The sequence below is a fragment of the Hylaeus anthracinus genome, unplaced genomic scaffold (assembly GCF_026225885.1).
Source record: "Hylaeus anthracinus isolate JK02 unplaced genomic scaffold, UHH_iyHylAnth1.0_haploid 11982, whole genome shotgun sequence".
Taxonomy (NCBI): domain Eukaryota; kingdom Metazoa; phylum Arthropoda; class Insecta; order Hymenoptera; family Colletidae; genus Hylaeus; species Hylaeus anthracinus.
Window position 1 is genome coordinate 3,557,659 of NW_026534330.1, and position 18,442 is coordinate 3,576,100.

The following is an 18,442-nucleotide window of genomic DNA, read 5'->3' on the forward strand; positions in this document are numbered from 1 at the left end:
GTACATCTGAAAACAATCAGGACGTTAGTCCTGCGCCGGCCGTAAAGGTGCCGTTCGCCGAAACTACGCGACGTATCGGACGTCCTTCGTAACGGGATCTAAAATCGATATGTGTGGCTACGTGCTACGTCGCTGGAACGGGTTTGTGATGTGTGACTAGAGAGAGCACTGCATGGAAGAGTGAAACGATCAAGAAAAACAGAAAATGTTGCGTGAAAACCGACAGCTTCACGTTTTCCGTTGCTTCGTTTTTTTTTTCTTTTTTTTTTTTATTCAATATGCGTCCTTTTTCTAGCTTAACTCGTACAATTTGGCATAGTGATCGACCTGCTCGTCGCCTCCGTCGACCGTAATTCGCATACACGGCTTAAGAAGTATAATCGTTATGGCATCGGTTCGTAATACAAAAGAAAGATGTCGCGAAAGCTGCTTCTACCAACGCATCGACTCCAATTATCTCTTCGCGCACCGGGTGCTTCTCGAGTTGTTTCGTTTATTCGTATCGCGTAAGCTTTCGAACATTTATGGACGTTAACAGTCTCGAGCCTCCGCTAGAACCCTGTCTTAATATCGATAAATGCTCGAGGGCTACACGATAGCAATATCTTTTTACTGGCGAGCATATTGCTACCTAATATTCGTCGAGCAATTCTATCGAGGTAAGCGTTCGCAACGAACGTCACTTTATTGCTTGTACTCGGTAGTTTCTCGGCATCGCTTAACACGTTAATTTTGTCCAGCGTGGTCCAATGACTGCACACTCTTCCTGCCGTAGGAACTGATGACTCGTGGAAATACCGAAATAGGCATACGCGATACGCATCTGGGCAGGTGTACCACCTAAAATACTCTATTTATAGGATTTCTTATTCTCTAACATTTGATAGATATGGTAGTACCATAGGGAGGAAAGTTGACTATACAATTTCGAGACGCGTCGACAAGTTCCCCGTTTGTCGTACGTCTTCGCAGGTACCGGCTCAAAATGCGTTCAGTCGAATAAATTTTGTTCGTACGAAGAACACTGCGATAATACAGCGCCCGTGTATTGAATCCCGCAATTCAAAAATACTCGTCACAGGCAGCTGTAAAGAATAATAAAATGTACAATTATTCCCTGAATAGCGTTTCAACCCTTCGAGTGCGGAACACTGTAAAATTAAACGTTTTCATTGGACGACGCGTGGCTCGCAGTAGTAACTATAAAATGCGTAACTAGGTTGCTAATTTACTAACGAAATATTAAAGGATATACCAAATCTCACGCGCCAGTCCGTAGTCCGCGTCGATGGCACTCGCGTTTAAAGCCCTGTCACGCATAAAAGATTTTTACGCAACCTTTTATCCGTTATTCATGAAATAAAATTATATTTCACGTTCGAGAAATAAAAACAGAGCTATACGCACGTTTCACTCGTCGTACATTGTTTGAATAACAATTTCGCCTACCTCTGATTTGTAGACACGCGCCGTAACTCCAAACTATCATATCTATTTTCAGAAATAGCTATGCTAATTTTTTAAGAAATGTACAGAATAAATACAAATGTGACAGGACTTTTAGGACTACGCCTACGTGCATCGGGCGCGGACGCGCGTTCATAGCACTCGAAGGGTTAACGCGGCGAGTGCCAATAAAACTCGACACGCGTCTCTCTTCCTCTCGGAAGCATGAAAAGAAAAGTTGTCAAAAAATCTGCAACGTCCCTCGCGTCCGAACGTGCACTAGCTGCTAGCTTTACCGGCGTACGTATGAAAACCGAAGAAATGCGAAGCAGAAGACATAGAAACCCAAAGATGGAAGCGGAGGACCGACACGACCCTAATTTCTATGGACGATCACAGGCATCCCGTCGTGTCGCATCCTGACGTGTTTGTAAATGTTCGACGAGCACTTGTCCCTTTTGTTGCAATAAGGACACTTGAATCTTGGCTCCTTGCCGCAGTCGTACTTCATGTGGGTCTTCAGGGTCTTCTTGTAAGTGTAGCCCGCGTTACACCTGGGACAGTGATAGGCCATCCTGTTGCTCGAGTGCCAGAACGGGCCGTCTTCGTGCTTCGCGTCGTAACGACTCGCCCCGTGGTCCGTAGTATTCATCCTGAGGATGTCCAGGATCCCGGTGTCGTAGGGTGGCAGAGCTCGACCTACGAACAGGAAAACATAGGTCACGGTTAGTGGATCGCGTGGTAGGCAACGATCTCGCGATTCGGCAATTTCAGCCACGGGGGTGGAAACGAGAGAAAGAAAACGGAGCAACGAGGGGTGGCCTAGGGGTGAAAAAAAACCTTCCGCTCGGCCCGTAGACCATTTCGGCGTTGTCCTCTGTAACGAAGGATACGAGAGTAGAAGGAAATGACCGAGAGAAAGGGTATGCAATGAGAGTAACTGTCCTGACAGGCGAAGGAAGACATCTATTTTCGTTATCTGGTACACGCACACACAGCTGCTCACACTTTTAGCTTGTTCCATCCTTTGGGATTTCCCGGTGGCTCCGCGCCAACTGAAGTATCGATCTCGATAATCAGTAGAGTCTGAACGCTTGTATTCTGCTACCCTTATGGTTCGTCCTGATATGCCTGTAGGTATTCGAAGACTTCCTGTCCCGTTTACCGCAGTAAGGACACTGAAACCGCGGCTCCTTGCCGCACTCGTACCTGAAATGGGTCATCATGTTCGACTTTTTGCTGAAGGAACTGCAGCACCTTGGACAAAAATACCTCTCGGCCGGAGGTCGTTCGTTTTGACACGCGGCCCACTTGTCGTCGAACGCTGCAACAGAAGAAGCAGATCGCGACGCGAGTCAGTAAAGATGTTCACGATTACGAGCGACGGGACGTAAACACCTCGAACCACTTCACACAATCGGGATCGGGTTTGAAGGAGGACGTGGTTTCAACCCCAAAACGGTACAACACTTTCGAGCAGTGAGACGAACATCGATGCCATCGACCCTTTCACTGCAACGGTTCAAATAAACGTGATACGCGTGGAGGGAAACTATAGTCGTCCGTTGTAGGGAAAGGATCGATCGCGATATGGCGACTTGTATCGGTTTCGGGAGAGCGTGTCCTCTTACGGACGCGCACGATTTATTGCAAAATGACTGACACGCTTCGAGTAATAAAATAAACTCAACTAATTTTATTGTTCCTTTGCAAGAGACGTTCTAATACAAAACTTGTCGCAGCGTACACAACATTTAAATGTGCTCGCTTTCGTCGAACCAACTGGTCGACCAGAACGAAGGTGCACAGTATTCGAGTGGGTCATACATAGAAACAACGCTCTATCTCTGTCTTTGGCAAAGATACGCGGAAAATGCGTGAAAAATGAATACAAGGGGTAACGTGGCAGTTTCTTCTGAACGTTAAAATCGTCATGAAAATGTCCTCGGCGAGTTTCTTCTCAGTTTCTTCCTTCTAGTGCCCGCGATGCCGCCGACTCCTCCTTGGCGGATTAACGCAAATATATTCGGTCGGGTTTAAAGAAGGGCATCTGTTTGTGGACCCTTCGCACGTGTTTGTAGACATTCGAGCTGTACTTAGAGCCGTAATCGCAGTATGTACACCGGAAACGAGTCTCGTAGGGATTGCAATGGTTCCCGTAGTGACGTAACATGCAGTCGAACGACAGGAAACTGTGAGTGCAACGAGGACAGTGGAACCAACCGTCTTCGTTTCCCGCCAGACTACCTGGAAGCACGGATTCAATATCAGAATTCAAATGTTCCGCGCACGGTTCGAGCGATAACGTCCGTCGAACGATGCCAGTAATAGTGGCCTTCGCATCCACGTTCGAAAAAGGATCGAAAGTACTCCTAACGAGAAAAGTCGACCTCTAACGAGGAAGCACGGATTGGAAAAAATAACGGAAACAAATAGACGTATCGTCGATATCCGTTCAACGCGAAAATTCGCAACTGAGGTAACCGGATCTGCGGAACGCTCGTTTCCAACTAAAATTATATACATTCGTGAAATTACGGAGTAAAAAATGCGAATAAAAGAATTACTTTACACGTTAGAAATTGTATCAGTTTTTCTAACGCGCGAAATAAATTTCGTTCTAATGTGGTACTCCGCAAGTTGATTTATTCTCGAGATATCTTTGCGTACGATTTTAACTCCGTTTCTCAGAAGAAGTCGCTGAAAACGAGTTATCAAGGACACGGTGCACATGGGCAAGCAAAAGCGCTGAGGAAGATCGAAAATGATAAATAACAATTTTTATTACGAGTTCGGTACTTCGTGTCGGCGATCGTGTAGATATAAAATATAAACAAAAAGGAAAGGGAACAGTGTACACCTCGGAAAGCGAAAGCAGCGCGTGCAATTGGTAAACTACACGATCATCGAGGATGGATTCGCGTCGACCGGGCGTATTCAGTAGAGTCTTCGAGGTGTAAGCTGCGGCAGCTTTTTATGAGCGCTTCGAGCGTGCTTGTAGACGCTCGACGCGTATTTGCTCACGTATCCGCAGTAAGCGCAACAATAACGTGGCACATTGACGCCGCATGTTAGCTTGTAATGTATCCGCATGTACCGCTTCGATTTATAATGCTTGAGACAACGTGGGCAGGAGAAGATCTTACCCCTGAATCCGTCGCCACCTCCTTCTGAAAAATTGAAAATGCTTGATCAGTAAAAACGTCGTCCGTCCGTGTCTTCGGCGCTTAAAGTACGAGAACGAAAAATCTTGGATCCAGGTACGGGACGACAAAAAAGAAACGAAACGAACCCTACTCCTACCCACCACAAAACAAGTAAAACGCGAGAAGTTCGTAGAAGTTGCTGAAATAGTTTAAGGTCCTTTTCAAAAGGAGTTTTCGATTCCAAGTTATGGCAATTGCCCAACGAACTTGTCGCATCGTCGATCGCACCTAACGGAACAAACAAAAATTTATTTGTTTAAAGAGATGAAAAAAAAATGTATTAAAAATTGCAATAAAACGATAGTCGTTGCCTTTGTATCTGTGTCTTTTTTTTTTTTTCTTTCCTTTTATCAGTGTGAATTGTATCGTACACGATTAATACATTGGTTGGTTGACGCAAACCTTTGGCGTGTCGCGGAAAATTGACTTTCCAGCAGAAAATTCACGCGTAGCTCGACTGTGGTGCGATTTAAGGCCAATCAGACATCGACGCGTACGCGTTTACATGCATGGCGCGCAGCGAATTGGTAATACAAGTATATCAGTCGCAGGATACTATGACGATGGATACAGAAAATTCTTGTGCGCGTCTTCGTATCGCAAACATGTCGTGTTTCTCCAATCTCGAACGTTTCATTGAGATGGTGCCTCGTTTACGCGTCGGAAAGATCAAATTCTCGCAGTCGAGACTTCGTGCGCGCGACAACGACGACATCGGATATTAATAACTATACTAACAATATTCGTGAGTATAAACCCCTTATAAGTTGTTCTTGTAATCTCAGTCACGTCCTCGTAATCTACGTAGACTCTGGCGATTAAAATAGATTTTAACGTATGCTTCTAACTTATTATTGTTCGGAGGTCGATGAAGTCGTACAATTCACCATGCTTTCGTTACGTCGTTCCTCTCGTTCCCTAAATCGTTTTACATTCGCTACGGTCGAGAGATCGACTCTCGTTAGGCTATGCTCGCGCTCGTTCGGTCGTTTAAAGCTTGCTTCTACGACCGTAAATCATGGAACGTAAATACGGTCTTGGTATACGTCGGGAAAACTCGTTAATCGATCGGTACAAGTTTCAACCTTCTCCGTTATAACGCTTTAAGAAAAGGCTGAAAACGATTCGTATAGCAATTTACAAACGCATCGGATCATTGGTACTTAGCGTGGAATTTATTGCAAACACTTTGCAATCTCCTTTTACTTCCTAGGAAATAAGTAATACCCGTGTACACCCTGTGGCGCGGATTTTTGCCAGTCGAAAGGTAAATGACTCCTCGTCTGTTGGATCGCGTGCCAGAGATGGGCCAATTTTCATTCCTTAATAGAAGTATTTTCCGAGTCACTTGCCCCACGGTTGACCAGAATCCACGTCGTGAGATGTACACGAGAAATAACGAAGCGTTCCTTGCCCGAAAGATCACCGTCTCGAAGGATAAACAGCGTCGGGTAAAAGACGATTCGATGCAGAAATCGCAGCGAACCTTTGTCGGGTTGGGTCGCCGTTGAAAGCTCGTCACGCGGAAGAACGCAAATCCCGCTGCTAAAGGCGTTCAATACAACTTGACGAACCTCAGCTCCATATTACGGTGTTTGGCCCGAATATGCCTGTACACGGCTTGAGTATACTTGCTGCGCATATCGCAGTGAGGACACTTGAAACGCGGAAGATCGACGCACTCGAGTCTGTAGTGACGACTCATGCCGCCGGACGTGTGAAACGTACGAGCGCACCTTGGACATGGAAAGCCGCGCCGGTTAAGGGACGTCTGTAGCTTCAGCATGTGCCGAGAATTTCGAACGACAGCGTGGTACTTGCCCAGGACAATCGGCCTGAAGTCTGTAAGCAGAAAAAGAGACGGGGATCTACCGTTAGAGAGAAAAAGTGGAAGTGATTCTCCTCTGAAACCGAGTACGGTTATATCGGAGGTGTCGCGTTTGGGAACGGTCACGACCCAACGGGACACGGGTGGTGGATTAACGTAAGCTTCGAACGATCGTTTCGGATCCGTCGATTCCGTCGAGGATCGATGGCGCGTTAAAAAAACCGTATGTGCTCTTTGCCTGGAAAGCCCTGAAACTCTCGCGGAATAAGGGATGACTTTCTATTTCTTTCTTTCTTTCTTTTTTTTTCGCATAGAAGCATACAATTCTCGCTCACTGCACTAGGATTTCTTATTTATTGACACGAATACATTGACGATCCGGTTCCGTGAGTTCCATGGCCAGGCGAGGCTAGTAGAGCGTGTTCAGAGCGACTTCTTGTCCAGGATGAATCTTCCTGATGTGATTGTAGATCGCGTGCGTCCACTTACTGATGTGACCGCAATAAGGGCACTGGTAACGCGGCAACGAGTCGCACTCGTACCTATAGTGACGGTACATCGAGTAACTCTGCGAGAAAGACTTGTCGCACTTCGGGCATTCGTGTCTCCGTTTCTGCGAGGCTGCCATGCCCGAGAACATCTCGCGCTGTTGCGTCGAAATCCGCTGCGAAAGATGCGGCTCCGACCTCGATTCTCGACGAAACTCTGAAACCAAGACCGTGGTGTCGAGTTAATACACTCACGTGCGCGGATTTTATTGAGGCTAACTCGATTAAAGCACTCGGTAAAGCCAACGAGCAAATTATGGAAGACGCGAACCGGCGAGTGTTCGCCGTGCGGTTTGTTACTCTGGGAGGAAATAGTTTGTTGCGTAGAGTTCGATAACTTGTTCGGTAGCTGACTTCCGTGTGTGTGACTCTGTCGTAGACGCCGAGACAGTATCTGTATTTTGGAGAAAACTTTGGAAAATAACGAGGAGGATCGGAATGTGCGCATCTAAGGCTCACGAGGAGAAAAGTCGGTTTGTAGAGAACAGAGTGAGGCTTGAAAATTGAAAAGATGACGAGTTTCAGCTGCATCTAGGAGTCGATGGCACGCGTATAGTTAGTTTGACTAATAAACTAAACTAAAACAAATAACGTCGAGTGCAAAGGTGTCGAGGGCCGACTGTTTACGGCGGTTGTTTTATCGATAACGCTAACGAAGACGAAATACCACGTACAATAGAGGAGATTCGTCTTGACTTCTAAACCAAAATGCATTCTCCGCACGTGTCTATAGATAGCCTTGGCGTATTTGCTCCGATTCCCGCAATAGGGACAGGCGTAACGTGGTTCGATACCGACGCACTCGTGGCGACAGTGCCTCTTCCAAGACGGCTTGTGACTGAAGCCCTTGCCGCAGATCTGGCAGACGAACTTCTTCGTCGACAGCTGCTCCACGACATCTGAAACGAAACAAGTCGAAGGAACGGTTAGTTCGTGAACATTTGAGGCTCGGTGATACCTTTCGATCGCACTCGATGGGCTGGCTGTATGATCGACATCGCTGAAAAACAACAGGAGAGATCGAACGACACGAACGAAGGAAGGATTGGTTCTTGATCGCATTTATTCTTTTGTACAACGATCGAAGTCGTTACCATCTATCGTACATCGCAGTCTTGGTTTCTTCGTATTTCCAACTTATGAACAACGGCGAATGGGACGTATCCAGAGGACATGGTATTCGAGACTTTCAAGATCTTCGTGGGCGATACCAACCGAGGCTTCCAGGTGTAAGCCTTGTCGTCGAATTGCGACGCGAACAGGAGTACCTCGAAACGTTCCAAAGGACGCGGAAGCCTCGGTTGGCATCCTGAGGATCCCGATAAGGAATCGAGAAGGAGCTCAATAGAGCTTAACGAGCGTGACCAGTTCTTTCGGGTGCATACACCTGATATGTTGATAAATGTTCGATGTCTTCTTGCTGCACAGTGTGCAGTAAGGACACTTGTACCTCGGCGCCTTGCCGCATTCGTACCTAAAGTGACCCAACATTGTGTCTCGTCTGCCGTAGCCGTTGTTACAGTTAGGACAGTGATATTTCCCCGTACTCGAGTTGTACAGCGTGTCCATTATCCTGGCGAACTTCCTTCTGCGCGCAGCGCGAAGGTCGCCGGGCCTGTCACCTACAAAACATCGTACCAGAGTCAAGATTGTAAGCTAGCTGATTCACGGACAACTTTTGTCGAGCATCGCCTTAAATATCGGGATACGAAACAGTACGCACAGGAAATAATCATGCAGGGAGGAGGTAGTCGGTGGGCAAGTACATCGACGAGAGACGATGAAAACGACGAGTACTCTCTGGCGACGATTCATGAAACGACCAAATGTTCGTTGCTTTTCCTAGAAACGCTTTTATTTCTTTTTTTCTAAACAAGAGTCAGATACCGATCAATTTACATGACTAACAGGCATCCCCGATTTCGCAGGGCGTTACACATCCTTGTACAGAAATACCTCTATAAATTATGTACACGAGTCGTTAATCCAGGTTCATCGATCCCCGTTTCTCGATTAAAATCGAAGGAAGCGGTACCACCGCTTAATTTCAACTCCGCTAAAAAATATTAACGCGCCGTCGCGCGCAATTCGATTCGACAAAATCAAATCGGACGTCAGGCACCTGATAACGACAAAGTTCCGAGCGATAGTTTCCGAATTGCAAGCCGATCTCTTGCGAACGATGTCCATTCGGTGACGCAAACGGTTACGCCGTTGCTCCTACTTTTATTATTATTCTATTCCAAAATTAAAGCGAACTTCCGTCAGCTAGTTCGCGCGAATACAACAGTATGTCAGTCTTCCTGGACGCGCCGGCACGTATTAAAACGGCCCCTGCCTAAAACAACGTGTTGCAGATGACTGGCTTGGAGGGATGCTTGTGCCGTATGTGATCCTGGATGTTGAACTTTTTCTTGCTCAACTTTCCGCAATACGGGCACTCGAAGCGCGGCGGTTTGCCGCAATCGTACTTGAAGTGGGCCGTCACGGCGCTCTTGGTCGTGTAACTCTTGCGGCACAGCGGACACGGAAACCGTGTTTTACTCTTTCTCAGACTAAGTTCCGTGTACTTGTCATCGGCCCATGGCAGCGGCAACATTTCTAGGAAAGCTGAAAAAGAAATGGAAGTGCACGGTTAGCTCGAACAAATCGGCAACGACGTTCCTCCGCAGGGGGGGGGGGGGGGGGCTTGGGATTTTCGAAAAGCTTTCGACGCGTACCGCGACCGCCTCTCAAGCGTTTCGAAGCAACGAAGTCGAGGAGACGCGAGCCAGCGGGCACACCGAACGAACGCCACTGTTTTTTTCCATTCGATCGCAAGCGATAGCGAGATCGTTGAAGAGAACGAACGATGAACTAGATCAGGGGTTCCTAAACTTTTCCGAAAATTAAATTCAACGCGAAACGAGTAATTTTGTTGTACTTTCAGGAGCTTCGTTCTTCGTCTACGCGCTTTCGTGACGCGCGATTCCCTGCTTCGACTGATACGGTAAGACACAAATCAAAGATTGCAACTTCCAGTCGAGTAAGGAAATCATCGAATATTATTCGAGGTCGTCGAATTTCGTTAAACGCGACAAACCAATCCGACCAAGTTTGAAACCCCGGAGCTAGAGACAGGACAAACCGCCGTGCGAATCGTCGCGAAAGGAAGAATCGTACACGGCGAATCGTCGGGGAACAAGTGCTTACAGGCAATAATGAATGGTCTGGTTTTCTATGTCGAAGTCTTGGAGAGATTGTGCTTGCAGGCTGACACACGCGCGGTGGTAAAATATTTTGTTGAGTTAAAGACAAACAAATAAAGCGGTTGCAGGCATCTTCAAGCTATATATAGGGGACAAAGTATGCCCGGACAACCCGTTTACGCGCGAGAAGGAGAATTTGCGGGAAGTGTAACGATCAATGGCAGCCGCTGATTCCCACGTGGACGCGTAGCTGACGTTCAAGCGACTCTCAACCTGCAAAACGATTGAAAATGTTAAAATGACGTCGATTCGAAGCGTGACAAGAACAAGTACCCCCGAGAAGGAAACCGCTAGGTCTCCCGCTACACCAAACTATCGAGGGATCGAAGGATGGAGGACGAGGAGATGGTGAAATCGAAGTACACACTCTTCTCGGTTAATCGCCCTTTATTGTTCAACTTTCGAAGGGAAAATAAGAAAGAAAAAAAAAATATAATGAAAGTCAACCGTCGGCAACGTTTATTGCTGATCGTAGTGGAGCACGATGACCTCCGCCTTCAATCCTGGATGTTTGAGACGTATGTGCTTGTAAACGTTGTTCGACTGCTTGCTCCTCATCACGCAGTAAGGACACTGAAACCTCGGCGGGCTACCGCACTCGAACTTACAGTGCCGCAGCATGTGGTGCAAATGCTGGTAACTCCTTTCGCACTTTGGACAAGTGTACCTGACGCACCGTAGCGTTATTAGTCAGTGTTATTAATCGGCGTTAACCACTTCTCGGTTAACCGTAGCCCGCGAGCGAACGGAACATTGCCATTCCTCCGCCATCGGGAGTAGGACTAAGAGCTCGACAGTATCGAGAATCGAGAATCGAGTATCGAGGATCGAGGGACACGTCGCATTAGGTTGTCGTGTGGTAGAGTCGGAAGCAAGGGGTGATGCACAGTCCAGCGTCACATTCCGGGCAGTAGTACCTGGTCTCTTTGCGTACTCTTTTCCCGTTCGCGCATATCTTCTTCGAGCACTGAACACATTTTCTCACGGGTTTCGATTTTTTCTCCGTCGGCGGTATGGTCTCCGGGAAATGTCTCTCGATCAAACGGCGATGATAAGCCGCCGAGCCGACGAAACACGATTCCACGAGACCGTCTTTCTCTTCCATCCTGCAATGCAAACGTGTATTTTTTTTCCACGGGTTTGCGACACGACACGCAGAACCGAGACTTTAGTCCGAGACGTGCGGTACCGTCAACGGAAAATCGTGACCGACGGGAGCGCGTAACCGAGAAGTGGTTAACGTTCGTGGCAGAGTTATCGGATAACGAAACGGAAACGAAACGGACTGACAAGGTGTTTGTTGTGACAACTAACCTGTCGCTGTCGCTGCTCCCGGGCTTAATCGGACGATGACAGAGCGGCGGTTCTTGCGACTGACCCGGGCACACGGGGTAATGATAACCCGTCGACCGTGGGAAATATATCGTGCCTGAAATCAAAAGCGAAGCGTCGTGATTGGATACGTTTCCACGAACGAACGGTAGAAATCGTGACAAAAGCGATAAACTTGAACGAAGCACAATAATCCCTGGATAACCGAAACGATAGTCGAGTTTTCGTTTAGGCTGTCCAGAGATCGCTGTACCCGTCGCGATACCGCATAGAGATCGACGTACCAGCGACGGAACTTAGGGTAATCGTGCAGAGCGATCGAGAACGTAGAAGAAACGCTACCGGTATCGTCTGTCGGGATCGGTGACTAAAAGTTTCTTCGGTGCCACGGATAAGCAACTTTTATTATACATTCTCTGCTTAGGCTTACAGATGGAACAGGGTTTTCAGCGAGCAACTTTTGACATTCGACGACAGCTATCGGAGAAGCTGAACACAGTGAACGTTACTTCGTTTATTCGTTTAGGATACAAATGTCGTTCGCGTCGTAGGACGTTCGTCGCACTGTACAATTGATCCGTCGAGCCACAGAGACCAGCTCGACCGGTGTATAATAGTGGTCGTCTTAAATTGGCGAACTTTAAGGAAGGATGTCGCCACAAAAATTAGCTACCAGTAATCGTTCAGACAAAATTTTGAAACTTTGTACTCTTATGTAGTTTTAAACGTTGAATTGAATGGTGTAAACAAAAAAATGTCGAAACAATTTCTTTGGATTTTTAATAAAAAATTATTTGAAAAAAAAAGGCGGATCGAAAAATCCAAAAGAATTGTTTATACATTTTTTGTTTACGCCATTCAATTCAGCGTTTAAAACTACGTAAGAGTACAAAGTTTCAAAATTTTGTCTGAATAACTACTGGTAGCTAGTTTTTGTGGCGACATCCTTCCTTAAAACGATGCCGCTACCTTGTGCGGCACCCGTACGAAGTACCACCGCTTGTAGTCGAGCACCATTGTACACGGTGTGATCGGTTAAAATCGATTCGTTTAGTTCTTCCGCGCGTAATACTGCCTGTTGGTGGCGACGTCGGTGAGAAAAACGCGCATTCCCCGATGCTTGGTCCTAATGTGCCTGTACACGTTCGAGATCTCTTTGGAGTGCATGTCGCAGTACGGACACTTGAACCTCGGTCCCTGGCCGCATCCGTACCGCACGTGCCTCCGAAGGTTCGTCTCCCTAGTGAATCCACTCGGGCAATTTGGACAGCAGAACCTCTTCGACTTGTTCCGCCACACGATGCCCCGGCAAACTGAAACAGAAAACCCAGCAAGATACTTGCGCACAGTCCACGGACAGCAGCAGCGAGAGACACAAAGATCGCCGGCGACAGATTCGTGCGTGCAACAACTACGAGTAACTCGCTTTTAACCGAAGTTTAAACGCGCGAGCCAACTAACGAAACGCGAAAGGATCGTCGCTATCGTCGACGTGGGAATTAAGACACCGCGTTGGCGGAACACCTGAAACAAAAGTAGAGTTCGAGAGATGTGGTTTTCGGACGTGTATACCTGCGTCCGTCGAATGGTGGTCGAAGGAAGTTCGTTTCGACTCCATGGGAAAACTTGTTCGCTTCGACTGTCACCGATCGATCCTGGAACTGCTACGGTATGATTGTACGAGGACAGGGAGAAATTCAAAGAACGCGTGCTTTCTTCTGCGACTTCCTTTGGTACTGTTTAGGTACACTCTTTACTCATTCCTAACGTTTGTACATAGCGCGATCTTTCGCGCGCTCGGATTTCAGAATATCATTTTGTTGTCCTGCAGCGTGGGGGTATCTTTCGGCAAGTAGGTCCTCTGATTTTGTACGTCGATCGCGAAAACCTCGTGGAATTCGTGGAGACGTTTCACGTGTTTGTACGTGTCTGACGGGTAGCGCGATTTATAGGTACAATAGGGACACTTGTAGCGAGGCTCCTTCCCGTTGCAGGCGCTGACTACGTGACGTTTCAGGTGAACTTTCGTCGAGTAATTGTTCGGACAGTTCAAACACTGATACGGTTTCGCGTTCCAAGGGCAGTAGCTGTACCATTCGTTGTAGTATCCTGGAACAGATTTGAACGGTCGTGTTTCTTTCGTGAATGCCTTCGTGGAGCTTTTCGATTCGCTGAATCGTTTTAACTACTCGGATTCGCTGCCAGGCGAACGAACAGAAAGGAGCTTTTAAGGGTCTTCTCAGTTTAGAGGTTTGTAAAATTGTCTGTAAAGCTAAGAGAAATGGTACCAACATCGAAGCTTTTCTTTTCTTCAAGTTCGGTAATCGAAATATATTTTATAGAGACTCTAATTCAACTTCGATCGACGATTGTCATATTCGAGACTGACCAAATCCCATCCATTCTTCGAGACGCTAAAATGAGAAGACCGCTCGGGGAGTATATCGTCGTGTGATCAATGTGCTCAAACAGTGTGCATGCGACTGCGAAATGAAAATATGTAGTGTCATAGAAACGCATTTATTCCTCCGAATACTCTGTTTTATTCTATACAATAAAGTTTACGGGAAAATTCGTCGTTTGATGAAAAATTTGTACAGACCGCGATTCGTGGCGTCGCCAAAAACAGAAATCCGTTGTTCGCGGGAGGCAGCAAGCAAGATTAATGTAATACTGAATAAAATTTACGCAAAGTACGGTAATCCCTGATATCCCGACTGTATTCAAATTGTTTGTAGAGAAACTTTGTCGAGCCATCCGTAATACTCGCGACTACAAGCATAAAAATGTTTAACGTATCCAACTTGAGAGGTAATCGTTTCGGATATCCGAAATCAGGGATTACCGTATTCGTGGCGTTTATGCGATTACAAGCGCAAGTCGATCGACGCGATTGGCGCGGGGAAATTGTTTCAGATCCAGTCCAGATGGTAGGCGCCAGTCGTATACTGCATCGGGTCGCCGTGGATGTCGATGGCGAACACTTTGCACTCTGCGTGTTTCCTTCTGATGTGCGCGTAAATGTCCGAGGTCTTTTTACTTCTTTGTTGGCAGTAAGGGCACTGAAAACGTGGGTCCTGTCTGCATTCGTACTTCAAGTGTCTAGTCAAACTCGGTTTCTGGCCGAAGGAGGTCGGGCAATTCGGACAGGGGAATCTCTTCCCTCTGGGAAACTCGCCCAAACTTTCCGATTGTCCTCGAACATCGATCCCAAGTCCAGGACCTAGAAGGGGAAAAAGTCGATGTTAAGGTTGACGAAATGTGGTGCGTCGAGGCCGCTCGTTTCTTCGACCCCTCGGCTTCGTCGAACGGGCGACGAGGAGGTTTGCGACATTTCGATCTCGCCTCGACAAAAGTTAAATGAATTTTCTTCCTATTTTCGAAACGTTTCGATTGGATGATTCGTTGTTAGTACTTTTGCATAGGTGTGTAACCCGTTAGCCCAAGGAACGAACAAAAATGCGATGAACATGCGAAAGCATCGCTCGATTCGGTGGCTCGACGAAAGCGGTCGGATCTTTATTGAACGCAAGACTTCGTTACAGACAGATTCGGGGCAAGCCGGTGTAAGGCAAGCCATCGAAGCGAAATTTAATTCTCCTATACAATTAGAGCCGTTGGATTGGTCGTCGACGACGTCGCTGGTCGATGAAGATTGAAACGTGACGAGTCTCCTCGTCGAGACAACTCCCGGTCAATGTAGAACCTCCCACGATTGGAAGATATCGATCACGTAGACGTCGTGGTTCTTGTGCTGCACCCTAATGTGCTTCCGTATGTCTGCCTTCACCTTGCACATGTAATCGCAGTAAGGACACTTGAATCTAGGCTTCTGTCCGCACTGGTAACGCAAGTGGCTGGTCAGATTTTTTTTCCAAGCGAAGACGCTCCGACAATTCAGATTCGGACAGGCGTACGTGCTAGGTTTCATAAACCAATTCGTGCGTCGGTGGTCCAACCGCGACGTGGACCCTTTGAACCCTGAAAAAGAACGTTTCGTTCGCTATCAGTCGTTTTGGTAACTGCCAAACAATTTATACGCGAGTTATCGTCGGATTTCGCTAGCTGCACTTTCTCTCCTTCCGATCGACCCACAAAACCCCACTAGAGCAGCGAAAAACCTGACGAATCGGGAAAGAACGACGCGAAAACATGTTCGATTCGCGATCCAACTTCGACTACGATAGTCCCGAGAAGGAAAAACTCATGCCAAACAATTTCGTACAACACGTTCCGTGCCAAACCGTTCTTTTGCCCGACTTGTCGGTCAGCCCATTTGGTGTTTTGACTAAAGATTGATATATTATCGCACAATATTTCGTTACATCATCGATCCATAAGTAGTTGGCTTGTTTAGAGCAGTTACCACATCGTGTACCACTCATGCTTCATTCTTTTCATGGAAATATATTTTACAAAATTGTTCATAAACTATATGCTATCAGTGATTAAGTAAACATATCTGCGTGTACCACCGGCAATGCACGTGGCACGGAACGTGATAACCAAGGACCAATTTTTTAACCGCGTATCTTGTTGCCATTAAACATCGCGTATCCTTCGACCATTGAGTACCTGCGATCAAAGGGAACGGCGAGAACGTGCTGGTGTGCTTCTCTGTAGTCGCATGCTCGAATCCAAAGGAAATCAAAGTCCAGAGGATTCCTGAAACTCGCTGAGTGCCTTTCTAATCGCTAGCTCGGTAAGTAATGCGCAATATTCTCGAGAAGAAAAAAGCCTGCGTTTTATTTGCACGTAAAAAGTACAAGATTGGAAGTTGTCGGTGGCTGGTCAACGTCTGCGGCTCCATAGCTCGAGGATCAGGCGGTGAACAGGTCCAGAACGTAAACGGTGGAGCCGTGATGTTTTCTCAGGATGTGCTTACTCACGTCCCCTTTAACTTTGCAACGGTACTCGCAATACGGACACTTGAATCGGGGTTGTAGACCACACTCGTATCGAAGATGCCTGTTCAGATTGCCCTTCCAGCTGAAAGACTTGGAGCAGTTCGGACTAGGGCAGACGTAGACGCCAGCCTGAAGTCTTCTGTACCTGGACGGTCTCATCACGACCTTGCCGAACTGCCACCTTCGCCCGAAACCTGAAACAAACGAACAGACGAAATTTTCTCGTGGCGATAAACCGCTCGCTTTCGACGTCACCATCGCGCCAAAGGATCTTACGCGATCAGGCTCAGAGCCAAATTAAGATCCAACAGACCTAATTTACGAGTAGAATGTCGTTTGCCTCGCTGGCATCCGCTCTTAAATCTCTGTCGAAGATTAATCGCAACTTACCGCTGGAACTATGAACAACGAGTTTTAAATATGTAATTTAGAGAGTACTTATACTTTAATTCAGCATTCAGAAATTAAATAACTTTTCGCTTAATCGCTAAAGCTCCTGCCTTAATCCGCCCCTGTTCGGGCTCCTAAAAAGATACCAATAGAGAGGCACGTAATCTCGTCTTTTCTAACAATAATGTTTTATTGGTTTCGATACATCGCGCAATCCTCTTATCCTAATTATCGATTTATCGAATTTCGCACTTGTGCGTTGGACAGGCTCCGATCAAAATCGTGGTATAACCGTGAAACGGTTGATTCGGGGTTGGTTTGAAATAAAATATTTCCGAACTTTCACGTCGGTCCACGTGCTTGATATGTAAAATTTCTTGCTTACATCGTGTGAATAAAAAAAAAAAAAAATCTCAACGCACATTGAACACAAGGTCAGTTAACTTAATAACCTAACGATTCGACTGCTCGCTACTTAGCCACCTTCAGAATTCCTTAAAAATGAAAAATAAGCTTATGACAACTATAAAAACAAAATCAGTTTTTAGTGCAGGGATAATTAATTCTAAAAGATCGCCGAAGGAGACTAACAGCCAGTCGACAAACGTTATAAATTTCGTACCAAGCAACAATTCTAACCATTACACGTAACAACAGTCTTATTCGTCATGCGGCGAATACCTAAAATCGATCTTTCCATAAAGAAACGTATATTTATCGTTCGCTTCGAAAAATCAAGCCTCTTCAGGTTGCGCCACCCATTTCGACGAGAGTCTACGCGAAAAGTTTCATCGAGTTTCCCGAGGCACGGCGTGTTGAAAGCGTACGCAACGTTCGATGTCGCGTCGATATCGCAATAAAAAATATTTCATCCACGGAGAGGAACAAACGCGTTCGTTCAGGAGCGATGGTCGACGGGATCGAGCTGGTTCCGGAAGCCTACGTGCTGAGGACGTAAATACTGCATTCCTTGTGAACTCTTTTGATGTGTCTGCATATGTTGGCTTTCCATTTACCGCGATATTCGCAGTGCGGGCACTTGAAGCGCGGTTCTTTCCCGCACTCGTTGCGCATGTGTCTCTTCAACGTGCACTTCCAGACAAAAACGCTCGGGCAGTTCGGACACGGGAATCTCTTGTGGGATAGATCGTTGAAGCGTACCCGGGGTTTCCTGTAGCGAGCGTTCGCATAATACAGACCACCTGAAAACAAAACGAAGTACCCCGGTATATTATCTCCGTCTCTGAAAGTCCTCGATAGCACCTGTTGCAAGGTAGACAGAAGAGAGCTGCGCGAGGACTCTCGCGCTTTAAAAATCACTCTTTCTTAGACGACATCGCGAGAACTGGGGTTCTTGGACCATGTGCGCGTTATTGTCGAGAAAAATGGGTAGCAGTAGCTAATTACAATTAACCCTTTGCGGTCCTACGTTGAACAGTTAACCCTTTATAGGGCACAACTCACTGGTCACTTTTTTCACTTTTTTTTTTGTGGATGAGCGTAGAAACTTAAAAATGCAAAATTCCCATCCCTTCCT

The 18,442-nt window shown here is 46.7% G+C and overlaps 2 protein-coding genes and 1 pseudogene across 9 annotated transcripts in view; all 3 read right to left on the reverse strand.

Moving 5' to 3' along the window:
- Positions 1 to 12: 12 nt before the first annotated feature.
- Positions 13 to 9,627, reverse strand: LOC128886265 (zinc finger protein ZFP2-like; annotated as a pseudogene).
- A 19-nt stretch (positions 9,628 to 9,646) lies between these two features.
- LOC128886266 (zinc finger X-chromosomal protein-like) lies at positions 9,647 to 12,625 on the reverse strand. Its single transcript, XM_054140976.1, has 4 exons — positions 12,578 to 12,625; positions 11,893 to 11,959; positions 11,591 to 11,705; positions 9,647 to 10,943 (listed from the first exon to the last, which is right to left on the reverse strand). The coding sequence occupies exons 1-4, from the start codon at positions 12,623 to 12,625 to the stop codon at positions 10,736 to 10,738; spliced, it is 438 nt and encodes a 145-aa protein (XP_053996951.1). The 3' UTR covers positions 9,647 to 10,735.
- A 702-nt stretch (positions 12,626 to 13,327) lies between these two features.
- The window catches only part of LOC128886204 (longitudinals lacking protein-like), a 56,804-nt gene continuing 51,689 nt past the window's right edge, over positions 13,328 to 18,442 (reverse strand). The window contains exons 8-9 of one of the 8 annotated variants that reach the window (XM_054140871.1): positions 17,922 to 18,107; positions 16,351 to 16,709 (exon numbers count right to left, since the gene is read on the reverse strand). In XM_054140871.1, the coding sequence (XP_053996846.1) occupies positions 16,429 to 16,709; positions 17,922 to 18,107 (467 nt within the window). In that variant the 3' untranslated portion in view covers positions 16,351 to 16,428. Of the gene's footprint in view, positions 13,718 to 14,133; positions 14,832 to 15,287; positions 15,590 to 16,350; positions 16,710 to 17,921; positions 18,108 to 18,442 lie in introns of those variants that run through there. The other 7 variants (XM_054140870.1, XM_054140869.1, XM_054140874.1 and 4 more) reach the window with 7 other exon arrangements.

What these genes read in the sequence shown, in the direction of transcription:
- LOC128886266 (XM_054140976.1), bottom strand. Translation starts at nt 12,625, where the DNA reads ATGGTGCTCGACTACAAGCGGTGGTACTTCGTACGGGTGCCGCACAAG. An exon ending in TCGTACGGGTGCCGCACAAG is followed by an intron (nt 11,960 to 12,577) that starts GTAGCGGCATCG and finishes CGATCCCGACAG; the next exon opens with ACGATACCGGTAGCGTTTCT. An exon ending in GGGAGCAGCGACAGCGACAG is followed by an intron (nt 10,944 to 11,590) that starts GTTAGTTGTCAC and finishes ACGGTGCGTCAG; the next exon opens with GTACACTTGTCCAAAGTGCG.